The 26,149-nt window shown below is 41.1% G+C and overlaps 1 protein-coding gene across 2 annotated transcripts in view; it reads right to left on the bottom strand.

The window, feature by feature from the left end:
• The window catches only part of Depdc5 (DEP domain containing 5, GATOR1 subcomplex subunit), a 116,551-nt gene that overhangs the window by 86,382 nt on the left and 4,020 nt on the right, over positions 1-26,149 (bottom strand). For both annotated transcript variants that reach the window (XM_090320531.1, XM_090320530.1), the window contains 13 exons: positions 22,266-22,353; positions 21,616-21,662; positions 19,459-19,544; positions 18,279-18,362; positions 16,085-16,134; positions 14,007-14,076; positions 12,255-12,333; positions 11,052-11,113; positions 9,569-9,638; positions 9,088-9,160; positions 5,435-5,538; positions 4,293-4,367; positions 735-869 (listed from right to left, as the gene is read on the bottom strand). In XM_090320531.1, the coding sequence (XP_090176657.1) occupies positions 735-869; positions 4,293-4,367; positions 5,435-5,538; positions 9,088-9,160; positions 9,569-9,638; positions 11,052-11,113; positions 12,255-12,333; positions 14,007-14,076; positions 16,085-16,134; positions 18,279-18,362; positions 19,459-19,544; positions 21,616-21,662; positions 22,266-22,353 (1,023 nt within the window). The remainder of the gene's footprint in view (positions 1-734; positions 870-4,292; positions 4,368-5,434; positions 5,539-9,087; positions 9,161-9,568; positions 9,639-11,051; positions 11,114-12,254; positions 12,334-14,006; positions 14,077-16,084; positions 16,135-18,278; positions 18,363-19,458; positions 19,545-21,615; positions 21,663-22,265; positions 22,354-26,149) is intronic.

Raw genomic sequence — 26,149 nt, 5'->3', positions numbered from 1 at the left:
CTAGCTTCTCAGGAGGCTGAGATCTGAAGACTAAAGTTACAAACTAACCTATGCAGGCAAAGTCTGTGGGATTCTTTTCTCCAATTAACTACCCCCACACACAAAATAAAACAAAAACAGAAACAAAAATCAGAAAGTAGGGCAGACAGTATGGCCTAGAGTATGGTAGAGTGCTTGCCTATCATGCACAAAACCCTGGGTCTAATTCCTTGGTATCACATACACAGAAAAAGTCTTAAGTGGTGCTGTGGATCAAGTGGTAAAGCACTAGTCTTGAGAAAGCTCAAGGACAGTGACCAGACCCTGACTCCAAGACTGAGGACAGGGAAAAAAAAAAGAAAAAAACAGGGGGGTGGGGGGTGAGGGGGTGAGGGTAATGGGTACCAAGACATGTGAAAGGGTATCAATGTATGTGAATTAATGCACCTACTATCTGGCAAACATCATGTAACCCTTTTATTAATTACAATAAAAAATATAAAAAAAAGAAAAAGAAAAACAACCCAGAAAGTAAGGTATGGTTCAAGTGATAGAGCAACAGTCTTGAGCTAAAAGATAGTGCCTAGGCACTGAGGCAAGCTCAGGCCCAGCAAAAAAGGAAAAAAAAAAAAAACTTATGGAACAATGGATGACCCAACATTTCTCCAGGAAATTAAAGCACAAAGCTCTTTTTGTCACATGACTTCTTTCTACTGACATCCCAGACTTCAGGACACAAGAGAAGAGAATGTTACCATTATCTATCATCCGCTGCTTGGTCAAGATCATGAGTAGGCGGTCCACTTCAAACACACCCACACCCGGTGTGATCACCACCGACATCTGTCCAGTCCGGTCAAAGTTACGGTTGATGTAATGTTTGTCAAACACTTGAAACAAAACAAAAATTCCCCATGATGAGATTACAGCTTTTCAGAAACCAGTGACTGGCAAGCATCTCTGAGTTTCTCAGGGAACTTGATGCATATTTCAGTCATAACAAACTTTATATTGGCCTGAATTACGGCAAGATACATGCACCTGTCTTTCCTCTTCTGCATTAACAACTCATTGCACACAGGCCTAAGCTATTTTTGTCAGTCAATCCTCCTTACTGATGCTTAATATCTATATCCTCTCACAGATGCTTACTTTGTGCAATTTGATTCATTTACCAGTGAATGTGTAGTGAAACTTCTAAGAATCAAGTATCAATCCAGGATAATAATTTAAGAGCATAGGACTGGGCCAGGTCTTTGGCCTAGTAGTAGAGTGCTTGCCTAGCATGCATGAAGACCCAGGTTCGATACCTCAGTACCACATAAAATGAAAAAAGCTGAAAATGGTGCTGTGGTTCAAGTGGTAAAGCGCTGACCTTGAGCACAGAGAGGCTTAGGGACGAGTTCAGGTCTTGAGTTCAAGCACCAGGACTGGCCAAAAAAAAAAAAAGTAATAATAATAATAATAATTTAAAAGTGAGGGCCAGAGTGTTAGGATAATTTAATGAATTTTATTTCTGGCCTCTCCAACTTATACTATAGAAAGTCTGTGATTGGGGCCAGGAGTTTGGCCTAGTAGTAGAGTGCTTGTCTATCATTCACAAAGAAAGAAAGGGAGAGGGAGGGGGGGAGGGAGAGAGGGAGAGGGAGGGGGAGGGGGGGGAGAAAGAGAGAGAGAAAAGGAGAAAAAAAGAAACGGTAAAAAGAAAAAGCCAGGGCTGGGAGTTTGGTGTAGTGGTTGAGTGCTTGCCTAGCATGTACAAATACCTGGGTTCAATTCCTTGGTACCACATATATAGCAAAAAGCTGGAAGTGGTGCTGTGGTTCAAGTGTTAGAGCTCTAGCCTTGAGAAAAACCCAAGGACAGTGCTCAAGCCCTAAGCTCAAGCCCAGGACTGGCAAAAAAAAAAAAAAAAAAAGGAAAGAAAGAGAAAGAAAGAAAGAGAAAAAAGAATGAAAGAGCCAGAAGTAGTGCTGTGGCTCAAGTGGTAGAGCTCTAGCCTTGAGAAAGCCCAAGGACAGTGCTCAAGCCCTAACCTCAAGCCCAGGACTGGCCAAAAAAAAAAAAAAAAAAGGAAAGAAAGAGAAAGAAAGAAAGAAAGAAAGAAAGAAAGAAAGAAAGAAAGAAAGAAAGAAAGAAAGGAAGGAAGGAAGGAAGGAAGGAAGAAAGGAAGGAAGGGAAAAAAGAAAGAATGAAAGAGCCAGAAGTAGTGCTGTGACTCAAGTGGTAGAGCTCTAGCCTTGAGAAAGCCCAAGGACAGTGCTCAGGCCCTAAATTCAAGCCCTGGAACTGGCAGGAAAAAATAAAAAAGGAAGTCTGTGATATTAAAAAATGAACTTCCTCCAGCACTTAGACACAGAGACACATGAGAAGGTGATATACACAGTGAAGTAAAAACATAGCATCACTGCCATCAGATTCTTTCCACTGGGAATGAAATTCTGAAGAGGTAGGTTTGCTACATGCTGAGTATGGCTCTAAGAATTCCTGCTGCTAATTTTCTCTGAGCTACCAAGGTGCCTACCTTCTCCAACGAGGCATTTAAGCCTTTCTTAGCTACCATGCCTTTGCATCCTTCCTTAACTTTCCTTTTTTGTTTCAACTAAGTAAGTTGTAGCAAATAATAGTGTGTCACATATAACCTAGATGCTGACATATCTTAGGAAGACATCACATTGTTAATAATTGACTCTGTCTATAATCCTAGCTACTCAGGAGACTGAGACCACAGAATTGATGTCTGAAATCAATCCAGGCAGGAAAGTCTGTGAGGCTCTTATCTCCAATAAACTACTCAAAAATGAAAGAAGGAAGAAAGGAAGGAAGAGGAAGGAAAAGAAAGAAGGAAGGAAAAGAAAGAAGGAAAGTGGCTGGGAATGTGGCTTAGTGATACAGTGCATGAAGCCTTGGGTTCAGCTTGTCAGTACCACACAAACAAAAAGGCAGAAATGGTGCTTCAAGTGGTAGAGGGCTAGCTTTGAGCAAAAGAAGCTTAGAGACAGTGCCCAGACCTGAGTTCAAGCCCCAGAACTGGCTAAAATAAAAATAAAGAGACAGGGAAAGAAAGCCAGCAGTGAAGCTGTGGGTTAACATAGCACTAGAGTTGACCCAAAAGCTTTGGGATATCACTAAAGCCCTAGGTTCAACCTGTAGGACTGATATACATAAAAAACTATTATTTAATAATAATTAGCTCTACTTAGGAAAGGACTAATGAGATGGGGATGGAGAGGCTAATATACCTTTCTACACTTGGATTCAAGGAACTTGTAACTTTTTTGGGGGGGGTGAGGGTGGGGGGTCATGGGGCTTGAACTCTGACCTGGGGGCTGTCCTTGAACTCTTCAGCTCAAGGCTACTGCTCTACCCCTGAGCCACAGCCCCACTTCCCATTTTCTAGTGATTAATGGAAGATCAGAGTCTCAGATTCTTTAGTACCTGGGCTGGCTTTGAATCTCGATCCTCAGATCTCAGCTTCCTGAGTAGCTAGGACTACAGGCATGAACCACCACACCTGACAGGACTTGCAAGTTAAATTTTTTTTGTTGGGGGGGGCACTAGTGGTTCAGATTTGTAATCCTAGCTATTTGAGAGGTTGAAATCAGAAGGAATGCAATGCTCAAGGCCAGCCTGGGCATACACACAAGACTCTTCAACCAAAAGTCGTCGGGAAGTGGGCATGGGGTATAGTAGCTGCAATGGGAAGCCTACAATAGGTGGACTGTGGTCAAGTATCTCAAAATAATCAGGGCTAGAGATGTGGTTCAGCCGTAGAGTACCTACCTAGCAAGTGGAAGATCCTGAGTTAAAAGCCCAACCATGGCCAGGCAGGGTAGCTCACGCTTATAATCTTAGCTACTCAGGAGGCTGAGATCTGAGGATCAAGGTTCAAAGCCAGCCCAGGCACAAAAGGACCTGAGACTCTTTATCTCCAATTAACCTCTAGAAAATGGGGAAGTGGGGCCTGGCTCAAGGGTAGGGTGGTAGCCTTGTATTGAAAAGCTCAGGGACGGCACCCAGGCCAAGTTCAAGCTCCATGACCCACAGAAAAACAAACCAAACCAAAGCAAACAACAACAACAAAAAACCCAACCATGAAAAAAAAAAAACAGGAAGAAAAAGTCAAGTTAATTTCCCAACAGAAGACCTAAATGAGCTAAATGTTGGTCACTGACACCATCTAAACAGAGGTTATTGCCCTAAATGAATTTGGGGATAAGAGAGGATCAGCATCATCTAGACCTAAGTCTTTGAGCATTAGTGATAAGAAGTCCCTAGCCATGTGAAAACCTTGTGACAGTTGCTTTACTCACCATTAAAGGAAAGGTTGATGGCCTCTAGGTAGTTTCCTTGGGCTGAGGTAGAATTTTCTCCTTGAGGAAAGCCCTCTGAAGCAAAAGATACAAGAAAAGGAAAAGCATTTCATGAAAGATAAACTGTTAAAAAAAATAAAATAAAGTAAGGGGAAAGCACCAGGCTCTATAAGATCCCCTTCATTTTATATTTTATTGCTTTGTTTTGTACCATCTCTGGGGATGGAACTTATGGCATGGGCGCTGTCCCTGAGCTTTTGTGCTCAAGGCTAGCGCTCTACTACTCCAGTCACAGCTCCACTTCTAGCTTGTTTGTGGTTAATTATAAGTTAAACAGTCTCATGGACTTTCCTGCCTGTGCTGGCTTGAAACCACAATCCTCAGATCTCAGCCTCCTATGTAGCTAAGATGACAGGCGTCAGCCACCAGCACCTGGGTCACCTTCAGTTTTGTGAGGAATACTGTTGAACTTATTGCACACTTAACGTACAGGTGGTTCCACTAGATATAGAAACCGAACCTGAGGGGCCAAGAGTTTGGCCTAGTGGTAGCTTGCTTGCCTGGCATGCACAAAGACCTGGGTTTGATTCCTCGGTACCACATACATAGAAAAAAGCTAGAAGTGATGCTGAGGCTCAAGTGGTAGAGCTCTAGCCTTGAGAAAGTCCAAGAACAGTGCTCATGCCCTGAGCTCAAGCCCAGGACTGGCCAAAAAAATAAATAAATAAATAAATAAATAAATAAATAACTTCTCTTCTATCTTAAAATAGAAATAAAATAAACCTCCACTTTAAAAAAAAAAGGGGGGGGACTAGGAGTTTGGCCTAGTAGTAGAGTACTTGCCTAGCATGCACGAAGACCCGGGTTCAATTTCTCAGTACCACATACATAGAAAAAAAAAAAAAGCCAGAAGTGGTGCTGAGGCTCAAGTGGTAGAGCTCTAGCCTTGAGAAAGTCCAAGGACAGGGCTCAGGCCCTGAGCTCAAGCCCAGGACTGACAAAAAAAAAAAAAAAAAGAAACCGAACCTGAGGCAGAAACTACACACAGCAATGATAGAGACATGAGCATGAATCTCTCTGACTCCAGCCTTCATCCTATATCTTCTTTCCCTATTGCACCTTCTGTTACCTGGATGCAGTACCTGCCTGTTCCAGTCGCACCAACACTGGATACTGGATGAAGAGCTTTTTAATGGTCACAAGGAGTGAAGTCCATTCTTCCCTTCTCTCATTTTGCACCACCACTCTGAAAGGAGTTATTACCAGAAAACAGATATTGAGCAGCTCCTATACACATGACAAGTCCTTTACAAGATTTCAAGGTAAGCAGAATGCCAAGTGCTTATGTCTGTAAGAGGCTGAGATCTGAGAATCAGTTTGAGGCAGTCTAGGTAGGAAAGTCCACGAGACCCTTGTCTCTAATTAACCAGCAAAAAGCTAGCAGTGCTTCAAGTGGTAGAACTAAGCCTTAAACCAAAATACTAAGCAAGAGCACAAAACCCATTACCAGCACACACAAAAAAAGCATTTTAATGAGTTCAACAGGTAGTTAATATGAACAATAAAGTTTAGACACATAGTCCTATAGTTCTACTGGCACAGAATCTTCAATAAGACAAAGATTAAAGGATGAAGAGGAAGAAAAAAAGCTTAAATTTCTTTTTCTTTACGGTCAGGCCTGTGGCTTGAACTCACGGCTTGAGCACTGTCTTGGGCTTTCTCAAGGCTAGAGCTCTACCCTTTGAGCCAAAGCACCACTTCTGGATTTTTTATTTATTTATTTATTTATTTATTTATTTATTTATTTATTTTGTGGGTCTTAGGGATTGAACTCAGCCTGGGTGCTGTCCTTGAACTCTTCAGCTCAAGGCCAAGCCTTACTTCCCTTTTTTCTAGGGGTTAATTGGAGGTAAGAATCTCAGGTCCTTTTGTGCCCTGGCAGGTTTTTTTGTTTTGTTTTTGCCAGTACTGAGCTTGAGCTCAGGGCCGGAGCACTGTCCTTGGTTTTTCTCAAGGCTAGAGCTCTACCACTTGAGCCTCAGCACCACTGCCGGCTTTTTTTCTATGTATGTGGTACCGAGGAATCGAACCTGGGTCTTCATGCATGCTAGGCAAACACTTTTACCAGTAGGCCAAACTCCTGGCCCCCCTGCCAGGTTTTAAACCTTGATCCTCAAATCTCAGCCTCTTGCACTTCGAGATTTTTCTATGTATGTGGTACACCAAGGAATTGAACCCTGGTACATGCTAGGCACTCTAACACTAGGCTAAATTCCTAGCCCCTAATTTTTTTTTTTTTTTACTAAATAGTAGACAAACATGATTAATCATGGGATGGGGGATAGGAGATAAATCAATGCTAGAGTGACTATCAAGCATGTGCAATGCATTATTAATTTTTTGTTAAATAGTATGTGGCTATATATAAAAAGACCCTTTTTTTTTGTTTTTGTTTTTTGCCAGTCCTGGGCTTGAACTCAGGGCCTGAACATTTGGACTTTCTTAGGGACAGAACTCTACCACTTGAGCCTCAGCACCACTTTCAGCTTTTTTTTTTCTATGTATGTGGTACTGAGGAATCAAAGCCGGGTCTTTGTGCATGCTAGACAAATGACCAACCACTAGACCAAACTCCCAGCCCATATTTTTTGTTTTTTCAAATAAAAATATGTCAAAATTTCTATAATTTAATTTAAATAAAATTTAGTCAGAAAAGCAGATTCTCAGATCTCAGCCTTTTGAGTAGCTAGAATTACAGGCATGAGCCACTGCACCAGGCCAAGCTTGAATTTTTTTACAACAAAAAATTTACAAGGTCTGCTGGTTCAAAGCTAGCCTAGGCCCTAAAGTCCATGAGACTCTTATCTCCAATTAACCACCAGAAAACAGGAAGTGGCACTGTGGCTCAAGGGTTAGGGCAGTAGCCTTGAGCTGAAGAGCTCAGGGACAATGCCCCAGCCCAGAGTTCAAGTCCCACAACTGACAAAAAAAAATTTACAAGGTTTATATGCAGTGTGATATCCTGAAATAGATGCTATAATGTAAAAATGAGAATAAGACTAGAAAGATCAGGCAAACTGTGAATTTTGTTAATAGTACTGTCTAAATGTTAATCTTCTAGTTTTAGAAAATGTAACTTGGCTATTAAATGTTAACAATAGAATAAAACAAGTGAAGGGAATATGGAAGTCTCTTTTCTATACCATAGGCAACTTCTCTATAAATTTAAAAATTATTCTAAAACAAATCTTGTCTTATTTTGGATTTGGGGTATTGTGATTTTGTTTGTTTGTTTCCATGCACCAGGGCTTGAACTCAGAACCAGAGTGCTCTTTCTTAGCTCTTTACTCAAAGGTGGTATTCTACCACAAGAGCTGTACCTCTGAGGATCAAGGTTCAAAGCCAGCCCTGGCAATCACCAATTAATCACTAGGAAAAAAAAATGGAAAGTGGGGCTTAGCTCAAGGGTAGGGTAGTAGCCTTGAGTTGAAGAGCTCAGGGACAGCGCCCAGGCCCAAAACCCAAGCCTATCACACACACACACACACACACACACACGAGTTATGTACTTTTACCAGGTGCTGTGACTCACGCCTGTAATCCTAAGTACTCCAGAGGCAGATCTGAGGATCACAGTTCAAAACTAGCCCCAGTACTAAAGAATTTGAGGCTTATCACTAGAAAATGGAAAGTAGGGCTGTGGCTCCAGGGGTAGGGCAGAAGCCTTGAGCTAAACAGCTCAGAGACAGTGCCAGGCCCAGAGCTCAAGCCCCATGACCTGTGATAAGGGAAAAAAAAAAAAGGAGCCAGGGGCAGTGGCTCGCCTGTAATCTTAGCTACTCAGGAGGCTGAGATCTGAGGATCAAGGTTCAAAGCCAGCCTGGGCACTAAAGAACATGAGACTCATCTCCAATTAACCACTACAAAAAGGGAAGTGGGAATGCAGCCTTGAGCTGAAGAGCTCAGGGACAGTGTCCAAGCCCAGAGTTCAAGTCCCATGACCCCCACACACACAAAAAAAAAAGGCTTAGAAGTGGCACTGTAGCTTAAGTGGTAGAGCACTTTGAGTATGAAGACTCAAGGACAGGGTGCTGAGTTCAAACCATGAGACAGTAAAAAAAAAAAAGAAAAAAAGAAAGAAAAGAAAAACAACAAACCAGGATAGTGAAACAAAAGCCATATAATGAATGATTGTTGTCCTTAATGTACTATGTTGTCTCTCATCTCCTTTGCTGTCCCTTGGTTATCTCATATTGGTATAGTATCTCACTTTGTTATCTGATATATTGAATTTATTTGTATTTGGATATTTGAAATTTGATAGGGAAGGAGGGAAAACCAAGACGGGTGGGGGGTGTGGGGGGGGAGGGAAACAGGTACCAAGACATGTGAAAGGGTAACAATGTATGTGAATTAATGCACCTTCTATCTGGCAAATATCATGTAACCCTTTTACTAATTACAATAAAAAAAATAAATATAAAAAAAAAAAAAGAAAAACAACAAACCAGGAACTGATGCCTTATGCCTGCAATCCTAACTACTCAAGAAGCTAAGATCTGAGGATCTTAGCTTCGAAGCCAACTTGGGTAAGAAAATTTGTGAGACTCTTATCTCAAATTAACTACCAGAAAATGGGGAAGTGGTACTCTGGCTCAAAGTAATAGGGTACTAGCCTTGAACAATGCTCTGGGATAGTGCCAAAGCCCTGAATTCAAGCCAGACAACCAACAAAAGGAAAGAAAAGAATCAACAAATAAAGAAGTCAATAACACAGCAAAGAATGCACACATACTTATAGAAGTCTTCATAGAATCGCCCTTTGTGATCCTGTTGAATTGAGGCTCGGTTTATTTCAGGAAATTCATCTGGAATAGAAAAAATGGATTCTGGGGGCTGGGAGTTTGGCCTAGTGGTAAGAGTGCTTGCCTAGCATGCATGAAGACCAGGGTTCGATTCCTCAGCACTCCACATACATAGAAAAAGCCAGAAGTGGTGCTGTGGCTCAAGTGGTAGAGTGCTAGCCTTGAGAAAGCCCAAGGACAACGCTCAGGCCCTGAGCTCAAGCCACAGGACTAGCAAAAAAAAAAAAAAAAATGGATTATGTAAATCATATCGATAAGGCAAATTCAGTTTTGCTACGTTCCTCTTCTAGGCTGAAATTTGCATCGCAAAACAACACAAAGATAAATATATATACATACTTGCAAAAAAAAGAAGAACGAAGGTGGGGGGAGATAGTAATAATATTAATTGTAAGAGAAAAAGTTACTCACCAATTGATTTTGCATCATAGAAAGTTCGAGAAAACAGGACCACAGTTACTTCATGACTACAGTTCTTCTCCTACATCCAAGTAGAGAAAAAATTGACACGAGTAATTCAAGGAGGCTCAGCAGCACTACCATGTTGGCTAATTTCATATAGTTGTAGGAAACAATCCGTGAGAACAGATTACTGCTGGGAGTCAAGGCTGACATCAAGTCCTGCCACACAATCATGGGCAAGTTACTTAAATGTCCCAAGAAAGTGCCAAGTGCTAGCAAAATAGCAGATCTTCAATAAGGATCCCTATTGCCCAACTCTTGATTGGCACTGGCAAAAATCTGATCAGCTCAAGGTCAGAGACTTGTGATATCTCTACCTGTTTTTGTTTTTGCTTGTTTGTTTGAGTCAGTCATGGAGCTTGCTTTCTGGACCTGGGCGCTGTCCCTGAGCTCTTCAGCTCAAGGCTAATGCTCTACCACTTGAGCCACAGCGCCATTTTTGTGGTGGTCAATTGGAGATAAAGAGTTTCTCACAGGGGCCAGGAGTTTGGCCTAGTGGTAGAGTGCTTGCCTAGTATGCACGAAGACCTGGGTTCAATTCCTCAGTACCACATACACAGAAAAAAGCCAGAAGTGGTGCTGAGGCTCAAGTTGTAGAGCTCTAGCCTTGAGAAAGTCCAAGGACAGTGCTCAGGCCCTGAGTTCAAGACCAGGACTGGGAAAAAAAAAAAAAAAGAGTTTCAGGTCCTTTGAAAGGGTATCAGTGTATGTGAAGTAATGCACCTTCTATCTGGTGAATATAATGTAACTCTCCTATTAATTATAATTAAAAATATATGAAAAAAAGAGTTTCTCACAGGGCTGGGAAGGTGGCTTGGTGGTGGTGTGATTGCCTAGCATGCATGAAGTCCTGCATTCAAGTCCTCAGTACCACATACACAGAAAAAGCTGGAAGTGGTACTGTAGCTCAAGTGGTAGAGTGCTAGCCTTGATAAAACTCAAGGACAGTGCCCAGGTCTTGCGTTCAAGCCCCAGGACTAACAAAGGAAAAAAAAAAAAAAAAAACAGAATGTGAGGCCTTGAGTTCATATTCCAGTCCCGGGGGGAAGAAAAAAATACCTATGGATGTTGTAGTGCTTTCTCTGGTTTCTAACTTGAATCTCTTTTATTTCTTTTCCTTGTCTAGTTGCTCTATCTAGAACTCCTAGTATAATTGTACAATAGTGGTTGGAAAAGCTAGCATCCTTATTCCTGATCTTAGGAAAGAATGTATAGTTATTCATGACTCACAATGATGCTAATTATAGGTTTTTCATAAACGTTCTTGATTTTGTTGAGGTGATTAAAGTAATTTAAAGCTAGAGTTGGACTTTTAGCTAAAGCAACTCATTTTTTTTAAATAATGTATTAAAAGAAAGAGTGCATTGAAGGAGTGTATTAGAAATAAAACTGCATGTTAACTAGTGAAATTCATGTGCAAGATGAAACATACCCTCCACTTAGTAAACAAATCAGCAAGGAAACCATTCACAGCTTTCTCAAAATACAGATCCCCTGAAAGAAAGCAGAAAGTGAGGACTTACTTCATTTCTTGCAGTTTTTTCTCTAAATATAGTTATAAGAATGGAACTAAAGAAAAAGAAGTAGGCACTGTTCTTTCAAAAAGATCATAAAAACCAAATGAACAAAACTGATTTCTTCCTATCAAGTTAACATTAATAATTGCCCACTTACAGACCATGGCTTCAAAGTAAAATACAAAATCTGAAAAAAAAGGCCTAAATTGGTTAAGGGTATAGTTCCAGGGTAGAAACCGTTTAGCAAGCAAGAGTCTGAACCCCAAACACACCAAAATAAATAAATTTTAAAAGCCTAGAGGATTAACTAATACAGTGTATCCTCAAGGTGAGAAAACAATCCCACCTCCAACTATAGTTATTCTCACAATGATGATCAGAATATACTAGATGATTTGACAGACCCAGGGTACTCCTGGGTGACCAGATGTAATTCTTGTAAATATGATCTTGTTAACTCAAAATAAAAATTAATTTAGCGGGAAGTTTGGCCTAGTGGTAGAGTACTTGCCTAGTATACACAAAGACTTGGGTTTGATTCCTTGGTACCACATACATAGAAAAAGCCAGAAGTGGTGCTATGGCTCAAGTGGTAGAGCTCTAGCCTTGAGAAAGCCCAAGGACAGTGTTCAGGCCCTGAGCCCAAGACCAGGACTAGAAATAAATAAATAAATATTAATTTGTAAATGCTGCTAAACATAAATTTGGGCTGCATGAACTAGGAAGTTAATATATTAGACATAGTATCTACATCTCATAGAACTTTTATTCCTCTACTTGTGATATCATAAATCTAATCTAATGAAATAAACTAGGTTATTTCAGGAGTGACAGGAAAATAAAGAAAAGCCTTGTGGCTACCTAGCAAGACTTTGGAGGGGGATTGGGAAGGAGGGAAAGAAAGAAAGAAGAGAGAGGAAGGAAGGAAGGAAGGAAGAAAGGAGGGAGGAAAGGAATTTATATAAATAAACAACAGAGATAAATAAGTAAATAATCCATTTTAGCAACAAAACACAACTTTAAAAAACAGCAAGAGCTTAATGTTAAATACCAACTTGGGAAAACCAGAAAACTCTCCCCAGTGGCAATAATAATCAGTACTTAGTGAAGAACAGTACCATAAATATCAAAATCCCACATTTCACAGCTCATCTGAATAAATATGTAAACCATAGCTGACGTTGAACGGAACACCACCTGAAACAAAAAAAAACAAAACAGAATTGCATTAAAAAGCAAGTGAAGCCAGGTGTGCTGACTCATGCCTGTAATTCTAACTACTGAGGAGACTGAGATCTGGGGACAGTGCGGTTCAAAGCCAACCCGGGAACTAAAGACCCTGAGACTCTTACCTCCAATTAACCACTAGAAAACCAGAAGTGGTGTTATGGCTCAAGCGATAGGATGGTAGCTTTGAGCTGAAGATCTCAGGGACAACACCCAGGCCAAGGGTTAGGGCAGTAGCCTTGAGCTAAAGAGCTCAGGGACAGCACCCAGGCCCAAAGTTCAATCTCCATGATGGACAAAATACAAAACAAAACAAAAACAAGCAAAAAAGAACAGATAATAAATACATAAGAAGGTAAGTGAAACACAGTATATTATTTATAGTAAAAGATACATATCCATGTTTTAAAATTATGTAAAGAGCAGCCGGGAATGTAGCCTAGTAGTAGAGTGCTCGTCTAGCATGCATGAAGCCCCAGGTTTGATTCCCAGTACCACATACTCAGAAAAAAACAGAAGTGGTGCAGTGGCTCAAGTGGCAGAGTGCTAGCCTTGAGCAAAAAGTATTCAAGGACAGACCCTGAGTTCAAGCCCCAGAACTAGCAAAAAAAAAAAAATTATGTAAATAACAGGAAATTATAAAAATAGAATTCAGATAGTTACATCTACAGATACTGATTCTCAAGCAGGGTTGACTATGTCCCCTCACAGGTCTGGCAATGTCTAGAGACATCTCCAGGTATTAGAATGTATATAATGGGGGTTGAAGAGTAAAACTGGCATTTCATAAATAGAGGCCAGAGATGACTATTGCCCCACATCACTGGACAATTAATGTCCAAGACAGTCTCCCACTTTTAGATGAAGTACATCTTTGTTCTGAGACCTATCCAGCACCTGCAGTATACATAGAGCATCTTTAACAGAAACCAGTGGCACAATTCCTCTGTTATAACAATCACAAGACTCCTGGGAGAGAAAATCACCCTACTTGATAAGTACTGCTCTTAAGACAGGTAGAGAAAAGGGGACAAGAAAAAGGAGAGACGTTCACCAGAATGAGTAATATTCATAGTTGCTCAATTCTTTTAACTATAACCGAGATTCCTTTTCAATGGTCTTTTTTCATGTTTATGATGAGGGATCTGTTACTTATGCAGGTGTATATATGTGTGTATGTGTGTGTGTGTTTATTTATGAAAATGTATTTATTTACTTATATGCAATAGTGGTGCTTAAATTCAGGGTCTCACACTTACTTGCTCAGCTTGCTTGTTTACACTCTACATCTTGCTTTATATTGGTTATTTTAGAGATAAAGTCTCACAATCATTTCTGTTTGGGCTGGCCTCAAACCGCAACCTTTCAGATACAGCCTTTTAGTAAGTAGCTAGGATTATAGGGATGAGCCACCAGTACCCAGAATCTATGTATAATATTGAACAGATTCATTCAGAAAAAGAAAATATAAACCAATGTCAAAGAACTCCAAGTGTAAGACATCGGAACTGAAGAGGTCTCTGACTCAAGTTTCATTGGGACAAGTAATAGTTATTACAAGACTTTTATTTCTCTGCTTTGATTTCAGGATTTAGATATAGTACTGGTGGGGGTAACAAAAAAAGCCATTTGGTAAATCTTACCCTGGTATCTTCACTGATATAACCACACATGACCTTCTCATTCTTTACCCACAGTTCACCAGCCTGAGCCCTGAAAGGGGACACACAAACAAGTTATCATTTTCCTTACTTTAAACCAAAAGTAGATGGGAACAATTTCCAGTGGCCATTTCTACACTAGTACTCATGACAGAATGATCTGAGCAGTTCATACATTCCCAAAGAGAACTCCATAAGCAGAATATCCAACATAAAGAATCTGCAAAATCCTGCCCCATGCCCCCTTTCTCTTGGAGCTCTGGGAAGATCAAATGAGCCACTATCAATGAGAAGACTGGATAAGCTAAAAAACTAATTATTCTTATAGGAATTTCTGTTGTTAGTTTTGTTTTTTAATTTTTAGTCCTGAGGATCAAACCCATGGGCTTACACATGATGGATGATAGGCAATACCATTAAGCCATAACCCCACTATAACCCTGGCCCGCCCGCTCGCTCTCGCGTTCTCTCTCTCTCTTACTCTCTCTCTTTCTCTCTCTGTCTGTCTCTCTGTCTCTTTCTGTCTCTGTCTCTCTCTGTCTCTGTCTCTCTGTCTCTCTCTCTCTCTCTCTCACACACACACACACACACACACACACACACACAAAATGAATTAAGGCCTGAGATCTAAGAGGTCCACAAAGTCTAAAACATTACAAAAAAGTGTTTCCTTGACCAAAAAAAGATTCCAGACAATCCCATTTTGCTCAACAGCAAATCACAGTCATGGCTAATGACTGTTACCATGGAACAGACCTGGTTCCTAGCCCCTGGCTCACCATCTAGCAAGGGCTGCCTTATCATATTGGTAGCATGAATCTAGGTTTCATGTTCTGATACTGACTTAGTCACTTAAGTTATGCTTTCATTGCTTGAATTTTTATTTTTGTTTGCTTGTTTATTTGTTTTGCCAGTTCTAGGGCTTGAACTCAAGGCCTCAGCACTGTCTTAAACTCCTAGACTGTAAATATGTTTTTTAAAAAAGGCAATAAAATCAGAAGCAAACAGTGCTAGTTATTTTATGTCGATAAAACAGTTTCCTTGGGGCCAGGAGTTTGGCCTAGTGGTAGAGTGCTTGCCTAGCATGCATGAAGGCCCGGATTCAATTCCTCGGTACCACATATATAGAAAAAAGCCAGAAGTGGTGCTGTGGCTCAAGCGGTGGAGCTCTAGCCTTGAGAAAGCCCAAGGACAGTGCTCAGGCCCTGAGCTCAAGTCCAGGACTGCAAAAAAAACAAAAACAAAAACAATTTCCTCATCTATAAAATGAGAGCTGATTAAATATGTACCCCTAAGATTTTCTCCAGTTCTAAAATTCAGGAGCCTATGCCATTTTTTTTTTTAAAAACAGAATATGGGGTGGCTTTAGAAACTTCTTCCATTAATATTAAAACTACTGGTGGCCTGAATTTGATTCCTCAGTACCATACACATACAAAAAGCCGGAAGTTGTGCTATGGCTCAGCTAGAACGCTAGCCTTGAGAAAGCCTAAGGACAGTGCTCAGGCCCTGTGTTCAAGCCCCAGGACTGGCAAAAAAAAAAAAAATCTACTCCACTGGTTAATGGTGGTTCATACTCATAATCCTGGTAACTAAAGAAGCTGAGATCTGAAGATTGGGGTTCAAAGCCAACCCAGACAGGAAAGGCCATTAGACATGTATCCCAATTTACCACCAAAAAGGCTAGATGTGGAGCTGTAGCTCAAGTGGTAGAGTGCTAGCTTTGAGCAAAAGAAGCTCAGGGGGGCTGGGAGTTTGGCCTAGTGGTAGAGTGCTTGCCTAGCATGCATGAAGACCCGGGTTGGATTCCTTGGTACCACATACATAGAAAAAAAAAAAGAAGCTCAGGGACACAAGTTCTGACTTCAATTCCAAGGTCCAGTACCAAAAATAATAATAATAACAACAACTATCACTGTTATTTCACTGTGTTTCAATATTCTAGTCTTTCACATTTTTGTAGATCTTATTACATGGCTATCCATATACCTCAAGCCCAATTCCTGTATTAAATCCTACTTACCACGTAACACCTGATATGTTCAAAACGATATACCTACCTGATACCAGCAAATTCTACTTTCTGGGTGATATAAGCACATGTGCTCACCTAAGGGGGGGAAAAGATTCAACTTTATCACAGCTATAAATAGTTACAACCAAGATCTGCTGGATTTCTGATTTCTCTTAACAACTCAAAGTTCAATTGCCATAGGGGTAATAAATTTACCCCATGGAAAAACCTGCTGGGGCAGATATAATATTAAGTGTGTAAGAATTGGGCAAAGGGGCCGGGAGTTTGGCCTAGTGGTTAAAGTGCTTGCCTAGCATGCATGAAGACCCGGGTTCGATTCCTCGGCACCACATGCATAGAAAAAAGCCAGAAATGGTGCTGAGGCTCAAGTGATAGAGTTCTAGCCTTGAGAAAGTCCAAGGACAGTGCTCAGGCCCTGTGCTCAAGCCCAGGACTGGAAGAAAAAAAAAAAAAAAAAAAGAATTGGGCAAAAATAGACAATAATAAAGTTCAAGTATGCAGTAAGTGGCAACCTGACAAACGTCCTTACCTTCCCTAATGTTTACACAGATGACTACATTTATTTATATATTCATTTAAGGATAGTAGAGAATGTTGTGTTTACTTTTTTCTTTAATTGAATACAAGACCTTTAAGGCTCAGCACTACCACCTGGATCCCAAGTATTAATAAGGATTACAGGTGTATGCCAACATGCCCAGCTTTTCTCTTAGCATGCTGGGGAATCCAACCGAGGGCTTCACACCTCTAACCAAGTGCTCTACCAGTAAATCTTAAGTAATTCCCCCAGCCTGATTTCTCACTTTATTTCTCATTTTAAGAAATGGAAATTTTCCTTTACCAAATAAAAAAAAAAACAGGCTTTTTTTTTTTTTAATTGAAAGCAGACATTGTATGGAAATTCTGCCTAGAATTTGGTAGGGGACAGAGGGTGGAACTCAGAGTCTGGACGCTATCATGCCCCAGGTAGGGCATGATGTTTTTATGTATTATAAATAGCAAGATGTGTACTGATTACTCACACCTGTAATCCTAGCTACTCAGGAGGCTGAGCTTTGAAAATCTGGGTTCAAAGCCAGACAGGGAACTAAAGTCCACGAGACTCTTATCTCCAATTAACCTCTAGAAAATAGGAAGTGACGCTGTGGCTCAAGGGGTAGGGCAGTAGCCTTGAGCTGAAGAGCTCAGCAACAGCGCCCAGTCCAAGTCTAAGGCCCATGACCCACAAAAAAAAAAGGAAAAAAAGAAATCTCCAGTACCTCAAAAACAGGAATGAAGTAAAAAAGAAGGAAGGAATGGGAGGGAGGGAGGGAGGGAGGGAGAAGGAAAGAGAGAAGGAAGGAGAGGACACAGCAAAAAATATTCTGTGGGCCAGGAGTTTGGCCTAGTGGTAGAGTGCTTTGCACAAAGACCTGGGCTCGATTCCTTGGTATCACATATGTAGAAAAAAGCTGAGGAGCCAGGAGTTTGGCCTAGTGGTAGAGTGCTTGTCTAGCATGCACGAAGACCCGGGTTCGATTCCTCGGTACCACATACATAGAAAAAAGCCTGAAGTGGTGCTGAGACTCAAGTGGTAGAGCTCTAGCCTTGAGAAAGTCCAAGGACAATGCTCAAGCCCTGAGCCCAAGCCCAGGACTGGCAAAAAAAAAAAAAAAAAAAAAAGAAGAAAAACGCTGAAAGTAGTGCTGTGGCTCAGGTGGTAAAGCACTAGCCTTGAGAAAGTCCAAGGACGGTGCTCAGGCCTTGAGTTCAAGCCCAGGTCTGGCCAAAAATAAAAATTCTGTGTCATAAGCCAAAAGATAATGATTGCAGTACAGTGTCAACTGCTAATTAGCTACCCAACCTTGGGCATTCCTTTAGCTTTTCCCTCTCAGTTTTCCAAGTACAAATGAGAGATAAGGAAGAGATCAGAGAAGCTAGTGAAATCAAGTGACAGTTGTAAAGCAAAAGCACATTCAAATTAATAGTGTAACTTCTCTTGCAAACCTAAAATGCAGAATAAATTTATATACATATATACATATGTGTGTACATATATATGCATATGAAATACATGAACAATCAACTATGATGAAAATGGAAGAGGATGCATCATGTTTATAGTAAGCGAAGATACTAAAATCAGAAATTATTTTATACTCTTCTTACTAAATCTTCTAAGTCTCTATAATAAGTGTTATTCACATAATAAAAAAATATCTTTTTAAGTAGCATCTTACCAAACTTTTCTTTAGTCGCCACATATCCCCTCGGCCAATATATTGATCCTTAAAGGTTAATTCAACTAGGTCAAGGGTCACATCCTAAAAAGGATAATCAAACATATTTCTCTGAATTAATCTGTCACATTTTATAGTAACAAGCTAGTGTCCATTCATGACAGGAAAAAAAAAATTTGGGTGAGGGGAGAGCAAGCAGGGGAAAGCAATAACTACTGAAAATGAAAAATCATCCAACAGAATCCTGGACAAAGGGAATTTTATATACGAGAAGCAGTACCAGAGCACGAACTCTGTGTTTTAGTCTTTTTGTTATTTCTTGCTAGTTGTTTCTTTATTTTTCTGACAGTTTGTTGAAAGCTGGCCTTGAACTCTTGGGCTCAAACAGCCTCCCGCTCCACCTTAGTTTCCCTAGTACCTGGGACATGCCACTATACCATATATATATTTTTTTTGGGGGGGGGGCAGTCCCAGGGATTTAACTCAGGGCCTGAGCACTGTCCTTGGGCCTTCTCAAGGCTAGTGGTCTACCACTTCTGACCTTTTTCTATGCATGTGGTACCAAGGAATCGAACCTAGGTCTTCATGCATGCCTGGTAAACATGCGAGTTTGGAACAGCCAAACTCCTGTTCCATATGCCAATATTTTAGTCTTGAACTCTGACTTACAAATCCAACACTGAGCTATATATACTTCATTTCCCTACATAATGTTAATAGTACCTTTTGTATCAGGATTTTACTTACTCTGCTATAAGTAAAATCATGTCACTTCATGAAAAAAAATGAAATGAAAGACATTTCAGTAAATTAGTAGAAAAATAGTCATTTTACTTCTTATATAGGCTCTTTAAAAAAAGGAGCTGGAGCTAAGTGCAAAATACAGACTCCCTTCTAATCTAAATAACTTTTTGTTGTAACAACAAAAGCCTCAAGTCTCGGGGCTTGAACTCAGGGCCTGAGCACTGTCCTTGGGCTTTCTCAAGGCTAGTGTTCTACCATTGAGCCACAGAACCACTTCTAGCTTTTTCTATGTATGTGGTAATGAGGAATCGAACCTGGGTCTTCATGCAGCCAAACTCCCAGCCCTAACTTCACCCTTTATTTTCTTAGTGGCTTAACCCTTAAGGAAGGTGACAATCGCTCCAAAAAGACATGTGAGTCCAGAACAAAGACATACCTTAGGGTCTACAACATTCACATAGACATCTTGATAAGGTCTAAGCCGGAACACTTGGGTCACAGTCTGGTCCACACTGATAGTTTCTAAAACATAAAAAAAAAAAAAAAAAGTTCAGATATAATGTTGAAAAAACAGGTAAATATATTCTTTTCTTTCTGTGCTACCTCTTGGGCTTAAATTCTGAGCCTTAATAGCTGTTACGGAGCTTTTTATGCTCAAGACTAACACTCTACCACTCGAGCCACTTATCTATTTCAGGCTTTTTGGTTAAATATATTTCTATCTATAAATAAGTAGCTACTCAACAAGCAACCCGCTTATTTGCTATCACAAGATACGTACCGTAAGAAGTAAAGCTGAGGCTCAAGTAGCAGAGCACCAGCTTTGCATGAAAAAGCTAAGCCAAAGCATGAGGCCTGAGTTAAAGCCCTACTACAGCCACAAGATAGATAGATAGGATTCTGGGTGCTGGTAGCTCATGCCTGTAATCCTAGCTATTAAGATCCAAGCTTTGGGACAAACTCCATCATTAAAATTAGAACAAAAGGCATGGCTGGAGGTCTGTCCAAAACGTCCAACCTAGTAAACACAAGGCCATAAGTTCAAATCCCATTACTGCCACAAAGAAAACAAAAAGAAGGGGTAGGGGAGGGAAAGGGGGACAAAAACATGAGAAAGGGTATCAAGGTTTGAAAAGTAATGTACCCACCACCTGATAGATGTAACTGTAACCTCTCTATATATTACCCTGACAATAAAACACAATAAAAACAAGACTACTCAGGGGGCTGAGATCTGAGGATCACAGTTCAAAGCCAGCACTAAAGAACCTGAGACTCTCATCTCTAATCAACACCAGAAAACCAGAAGTGGCACTGTGGCTTAAAGGATAGAACGGTAGCCTTGAGCTGAAGAGCTCAGGGACAGCACTCAGACCCAGAGTTCAAGTCCCACAAACAACAACAAAAAGAGCCAGGTATGGTGGCTCACACCTGTAATCTTAGCTACTCAGGAGGCTGAGATCTGAGGATCGAGGTTCAAAGCTAGCCCAGGCATTAAAAAAGAAAAATAAAATAAAATACCAAGGGCGTCTTCACAAATTATAATTCCCATCTAATCCATCCAGGCTAGGCACTTAAGTATTTGGGGGCGGAGAGGAGAGGACATAGTATTTAGAAAAATATGCTTCATCCTTTTTTAAAGGGGCTGTGGTTAAGTACGTGCTGGTTGCTCATGCCCATAATACTAGCTACTCAAGAGGCTGAGATCTGGTTCAAAGCCAGCCTGGACAGAAAACTCCATAAGACACTTATCTCCAGTTACCGACCAGAAAACCAGAAGTAGAGCTGTGGCTCCAAGTGGTAGAATACTAGCCTTAAGAAAAAGAGTTTAGGGCTGGGTGAGGTGGCTCCTTCCACCCACTCAGGCCCCATGACCGAGACACAGACACAGACACACAGACACACAGACACACACACACACACACACACACACACAGAGTTCAGGGACAGCACCCAGGCCTTGAGTTCAATCCCCACAACCTTCACCACCACCACCACCAAAAAACTTCTCATATGCCTGACTTTAAATATAGTTTCTTCAGTATTTTCCAGATATTGACAAATGATATTCCTTAGCATTCTGATATCTGACTTGTAGGGAGAACATAATTTTTTAATTTATTATTATTTTTTATTTGTTATGGGGCTTGAATTCAGGGCCTGGGCACTGCTGTTCCTGAGCTCTTCTTTGCTCAAGGCTAGCGATCTATCACTTTGAGCCACAGTACTACTTCTAGATGTTGAGTGGTTAATTAGAGCTAAGAGTCTCACAGAGACTTTTCTTCCTGGGCTGGCTTTGAACTCTGATCATCAGGTCTCAGCCTACTGAGGAGCCAGGATTACAGGAGTGAGCAAACAGTGCCTGGCATCAGGGAGCATAACTTGATAAGAAATACTTGCCCTCATAAGGAAAGGTGTGTGTGTGTGTGCTATTCCTGAGGTTTGCAATTTGCTGGCTTGAAACCTTGATACTCAGCAACTGGGTAGCTAGGATTACAGGGGTAAGCCACCAGTGGCTGGCTTATGAGAAGTTTCTTACGGTTTCCTAGATAGTAAGTATGAGAGTTTCAGAGAAGAGAGAGAGGTATAGTACCTTTCTGTAAATCTTCCTTAAGCGACTTGACTTGCAAAAGCAGGGGGCTGAAAAAGAAAGCAACACAAATGTGGGCAGCCGTAAACCCTGCTTCCCCAGCCCTTTTCACCACCCCCTCCCAGGGCTGAGAGACCAGTGTGGACACATTGTTACTTCTAGAAAGAATACTTCCTTAGAAACAAAGAAACAGCACTGGCACTAAAAGGAAATGGAGAAGATTAGTAACTAAAAACAGAAATAATGAACCACTTTAAAAAATATTGCACTGGGGCCAGGCAAGGTGGTTAATGTCTATAATCCTAGCTACCTCAGAAGGCTGAGATCTGAGCATTGAGGTTCAAAGCGAGCCCCGGCACTAAAGTCTAAAGTCTGTGAGACTCTTCTCTCCAATTAATCACTAGAAAAGGGCTCAAGGGGTAGGATGGTAGCCTTGAGTTGAAGAGCTCAGGGACAGTGCTCAGGCCCAGAGTTCAAGCCCCATAACCCACAAAAAAAAAAAAAAAAGCATCGATTTGTCTTAACTCCACAGGAGACATTAGTGTCATTAAAGGCAAAAAGTGATCCTGCCCCTCAAGGCCTCTCACAAATAGCCCTTGGAAAGCAACAGGCAACAGAATTCCAGGGTCCCTTGAGACTACTGAGATACTCACCTGTACTCATCATTGGGATGGGCAATCTCCACTATGTCTCCAAGCTTGATGTGAGGAAATACTTTGGGATTCACCACTAGCTCATCATCTGAAAGACAATTTAGTGATCTCAAGGAGAAAACAGAGGCCAAAGGTACAGCAGGTACTCAGTATGGACAAGATATCGAGTTTAATTCCCAAAACACACATACTCCAAAGAGTAAAACTATAAAGTAAAAAATAAGCTGGGAGTTTGGCTTAGTGGTAGAGTGCTTGTCTAACATACACAAAGACCTGGGTTCAATTCCTTGGTACCACATACATAGAAAAGCCAGAAGTGGTGCTGTGACTCAAGTGAAAGGGACCTAGCCTTGAGAAAGCCCAGGAACAGTGCTCAGGACCTAAGTTCAAGCCCCAGGACTAGCCAAAGGAAAAAAAAAAAAAGTGAAAGTAAAAAATATATTCATTTGAATAACAGGTATGCTCCTTACCCAATCAGGTTAGTGTCTAGTATATCTCACAGATCAAGTCCCATTTTTCTTTTCTTTTTTTTTTAATATATATGTTCAGCACTACTGTGGTTTAAATTCAGTGTATCCTCCCTACTAAGCAGACACACTACCACTTGAACCATGCTCTCAACACTTTTTTTTGTGGGTCATGGGGCTTGAACTCTGGGCCTGGGCGCTGTCCCTGAGCTCTTCAACTCAAGACTACCACCCTATCCCTGAGCCACAGCCCCACTTCCCATTTTCTAATGACTAATTGGAGATGAGAGTCTCTGGTTCTTTGATCCTCAGATCCCAGCCTCCTGAAGTAGCTAGGATTATAGGCATGAGACATTGTGCACAGCACTTCCAACATTGTTTTCCTTTTGCTTTATTCTTTCAGATAGGGTCTTGTATTTACCCAGGCCTCAGACTTAGATTCTCCTACCTATATTCTCCCATGTAGCAAGGGCCAGATTACTCGTGTGTGTGTGTGTGTGTGTGTGTGCCCTGGTCCTGGGGCTTGAACTCAAGAAGGGCCTGGGCACTGTCCCTGAGCTTATTTTTGGTCAAGACAAGCACTCCATTACTCTACTCCATTTCTGACTTTTTTTTATTAGAAGTTCACTGGAGACAAATGTCTCACAAACTTTCCTGTTCAGGCTGGAATTGAACCATGATCCTCATATCACAGGCTCCTGAGTAGGTAGGATTTTATAGGCATGAGCCACCATTGCCCAACATGACCCAATTATTAAGTGGAATGGAGGTCTAATATTTTGCTTTTCAATTTCTTCTCCTTTAATAGCTGATTTTACATGGTTGAACCACAATCCATGGATTAATTTGCTTTTGTTATTATTAGTACAGTTCTGGTTGTTTGTTTCTTCTTTTCCTTTTTTTTTCCCCCAGGGCAAAAGACTGAACCTAGAACTTGTGCATACTAGACAAGTGCTCATCCCCAAGATTCCATTTTGAATCCAGGAGTTGCAGACATAGAGGAGGTGTAGCTAAATGGCAGCCAGCATGTGTGAAGCCCTGGGTTCAATGCCCAGCAGTGGGGGTAAATAATAGTATTTGCAGGGCTGGGAGTTTGGTCTAGTGCTAGAGTGCTTGGCTAGCATGCACAAAGACCCAGGTTTGATTCTTTAGTACCACATACAGAGAAAAAAGCCAGAAATGGTGCTGTGGCTCAAGTGGTAGGCCTTAACCTTGAGAAAATCCAGGGAAAGTGCTCAGACCCTGAGTTCATGCCCAGGATTGGCAAAAAAAATAAATAAATAATTTTTTTTTTTTTTTTTGCCAGTCCTGGGCTTGAGCTCAGGGCCTGAGCACTGTCCTTGGACTTTCTCAAGGCTAGAGCTCTACCACTTGAGCCTCATCACCACTTCCGGCTTTTTTCTATGTATGTGGTACCAAGGAATCGAACCCGGGTCTTCATGCATGCTAGGCAAGCACTTTAACCACTAGGCCAAACTCCCGGCCCATAAATAAAATTTTAAAATAATAATAATAAATAAATATTTAGGACCAGGAACTTACCCTTAATGGTAGAGTGCTCACCTAGCATGTACCAAGCCCTGGGTTTGACTCCTCCATACCACATACACAGAAAAAGCCGTAAGGGGCACTGTGGCTCAAATTGCAGAGTGCTAGCCTTGAGGAAAAAGTATCCAAGGACAGTACCCAGGCCTTGAGTTCAAGCCTCAGGATTGGCAAAAAATAATAAATAAATACTTAATAAATATTTACTCAATACTTAACAAATACTGCACTTTATAGTACTAGGTATATCACCTAGCTTCTGTCTTATTCAGAAGAAAGCTTGGGCTTCCATACATTCCATTCACTATATATAATGTATCCATTGTATTATTCCCTAGGCCCAGGTTATTTGTTTCTTTTCTACAACAGCAAAGTATAGAGAGCAACAGAGTATTCATCTGAGCAGAAAGTATGTTTCTAATGTAGCCCCTACCTGGTGTATCTTTATCTTGGTCATTATAATGGCTACATTTATTGAACAGAAACCTGTTACTTTGCTATATTCTTCTCTCTCTCCCTCCTACCCCCTCCCCCAACCCAGTCCTAAGGCTTGAAGTAGGGCCTGGGCAGCGTCCTTGAGCTTTCTCAATGATAGCACTTTACCACTTGAGCCAGAGCACCACTTCTGTCTTTTTCTGTGTATGTGGTACTGAAGAATTGTGCCCAGGGCTTAATGTATGCTAAGCAAGCACTCTATCACTAGGCCACACTCCTGACCCAATGCTATATTCTTTTATACATCTGATCTTACTGGGCCTTACGATATCCTGTGGTACAGAAACTACCATTTTTTTCTTTTTGCTGGTACTTGCGTTCCAGAGGCAAATATATATGCATAGCAGGATAAGCCAGATTACTGGTGGTTCAGACCTGTAATCCTAGCTACTCAGGAGGCTGAGATCTGAGGATCAAGATTCAAAGCCAGCCTGGGCACTAAAGAACTTGAGACTTTCATCTCCAATTAACCTCTAGAAAAAGAGAAGTGGCACTGTAGTTCCAGGAGTAAAATCAGATAGCTTTGAGCTGAAGAGCTCAGGGACAGCACCCAGACTCAGAGTTTAAGCTGCAGAAAAACATAGGAACAAATGAATAGTAGGATCCAGGGTATAGAACTCCTTGGTAGAATGTATGCCTGGCATGCAGATGGTCCTAAATTTGTTCCCTAGAACTGAGGGAAAACAATCCAATTGTGCAAACTTTAAAAAAAAAAAAGGGGGGGGGCTGGGAGTTTGGCCTAGTGGTTAAAGTGCTTGCCTAGCATGCATGAAGACCCGGGTTCAATTCCTTGGTACCACATCCATAGAAAAAAGCCAGAAGTGGTGCTGAGGCTCAAGTGGTAGAGCTCTAGCCTTGAGAAAGTCCAAGGACAATGCTTAGGCCCTGAGCTCAAGCCCAGGACTGGCAAAAAAAAAGACTCGTTGTGTTCTTAATTTTAATTCTAAATGCTGAAGTAAATAGTTGTGTTGATTTATTTTTTGGGGGGGAGGGTGAGTAGTGAGTTGTGTGTGTATGTGTATGCTTGTACTAGGGCCCGAATTCAGAGCCTGCCTGGTTACTGTCCCTGAGGGTTTTTTTGTTGCGTTTTTTGTTTTTTCTTAAGGGTAGTGTTCTACCACTTGAACAATACCTCTTTCTGCCTTTTTGGTGATAATTGGAGATAAGAATCTCACAAGCTTTTCCTGCCCAGGCTGGCTTCAAACCATAATTCTCAGTTCCCAACCTCCTGCCTCGATAGGGCTAGTAAATAAGGTTTATAAGAGAGTGCTGGGAGTTTGGCCTAGTAGTAGAGTGCTTGCCTAGCATGCATTAAGATCCGGGTTCAATTCCTCAGTACAACATACATAGAAAAAGCCAGAAATGGTGCTGTGGCTC

Source organism: Megascapheus bottae, chromosome 28 (assembly GCF_031878675.1).
Source record: "Megascapheus bottae isolate mThoBot1 chromosome 28, mThoBot2.hap1, whole genome shotgun sequence".
Taxonomy (NCBI): Eukaryota; Metazoa; Chordata; class Mammalia; order Rodentia; family Geomyidae; genus Megascapheus; species Megascapheus bottae.
The sequence above is the reverse complement of the archived record's forward strand: the minus strand, read 5'-3'. Positions and strand labels throughout refer to the sequence as shown.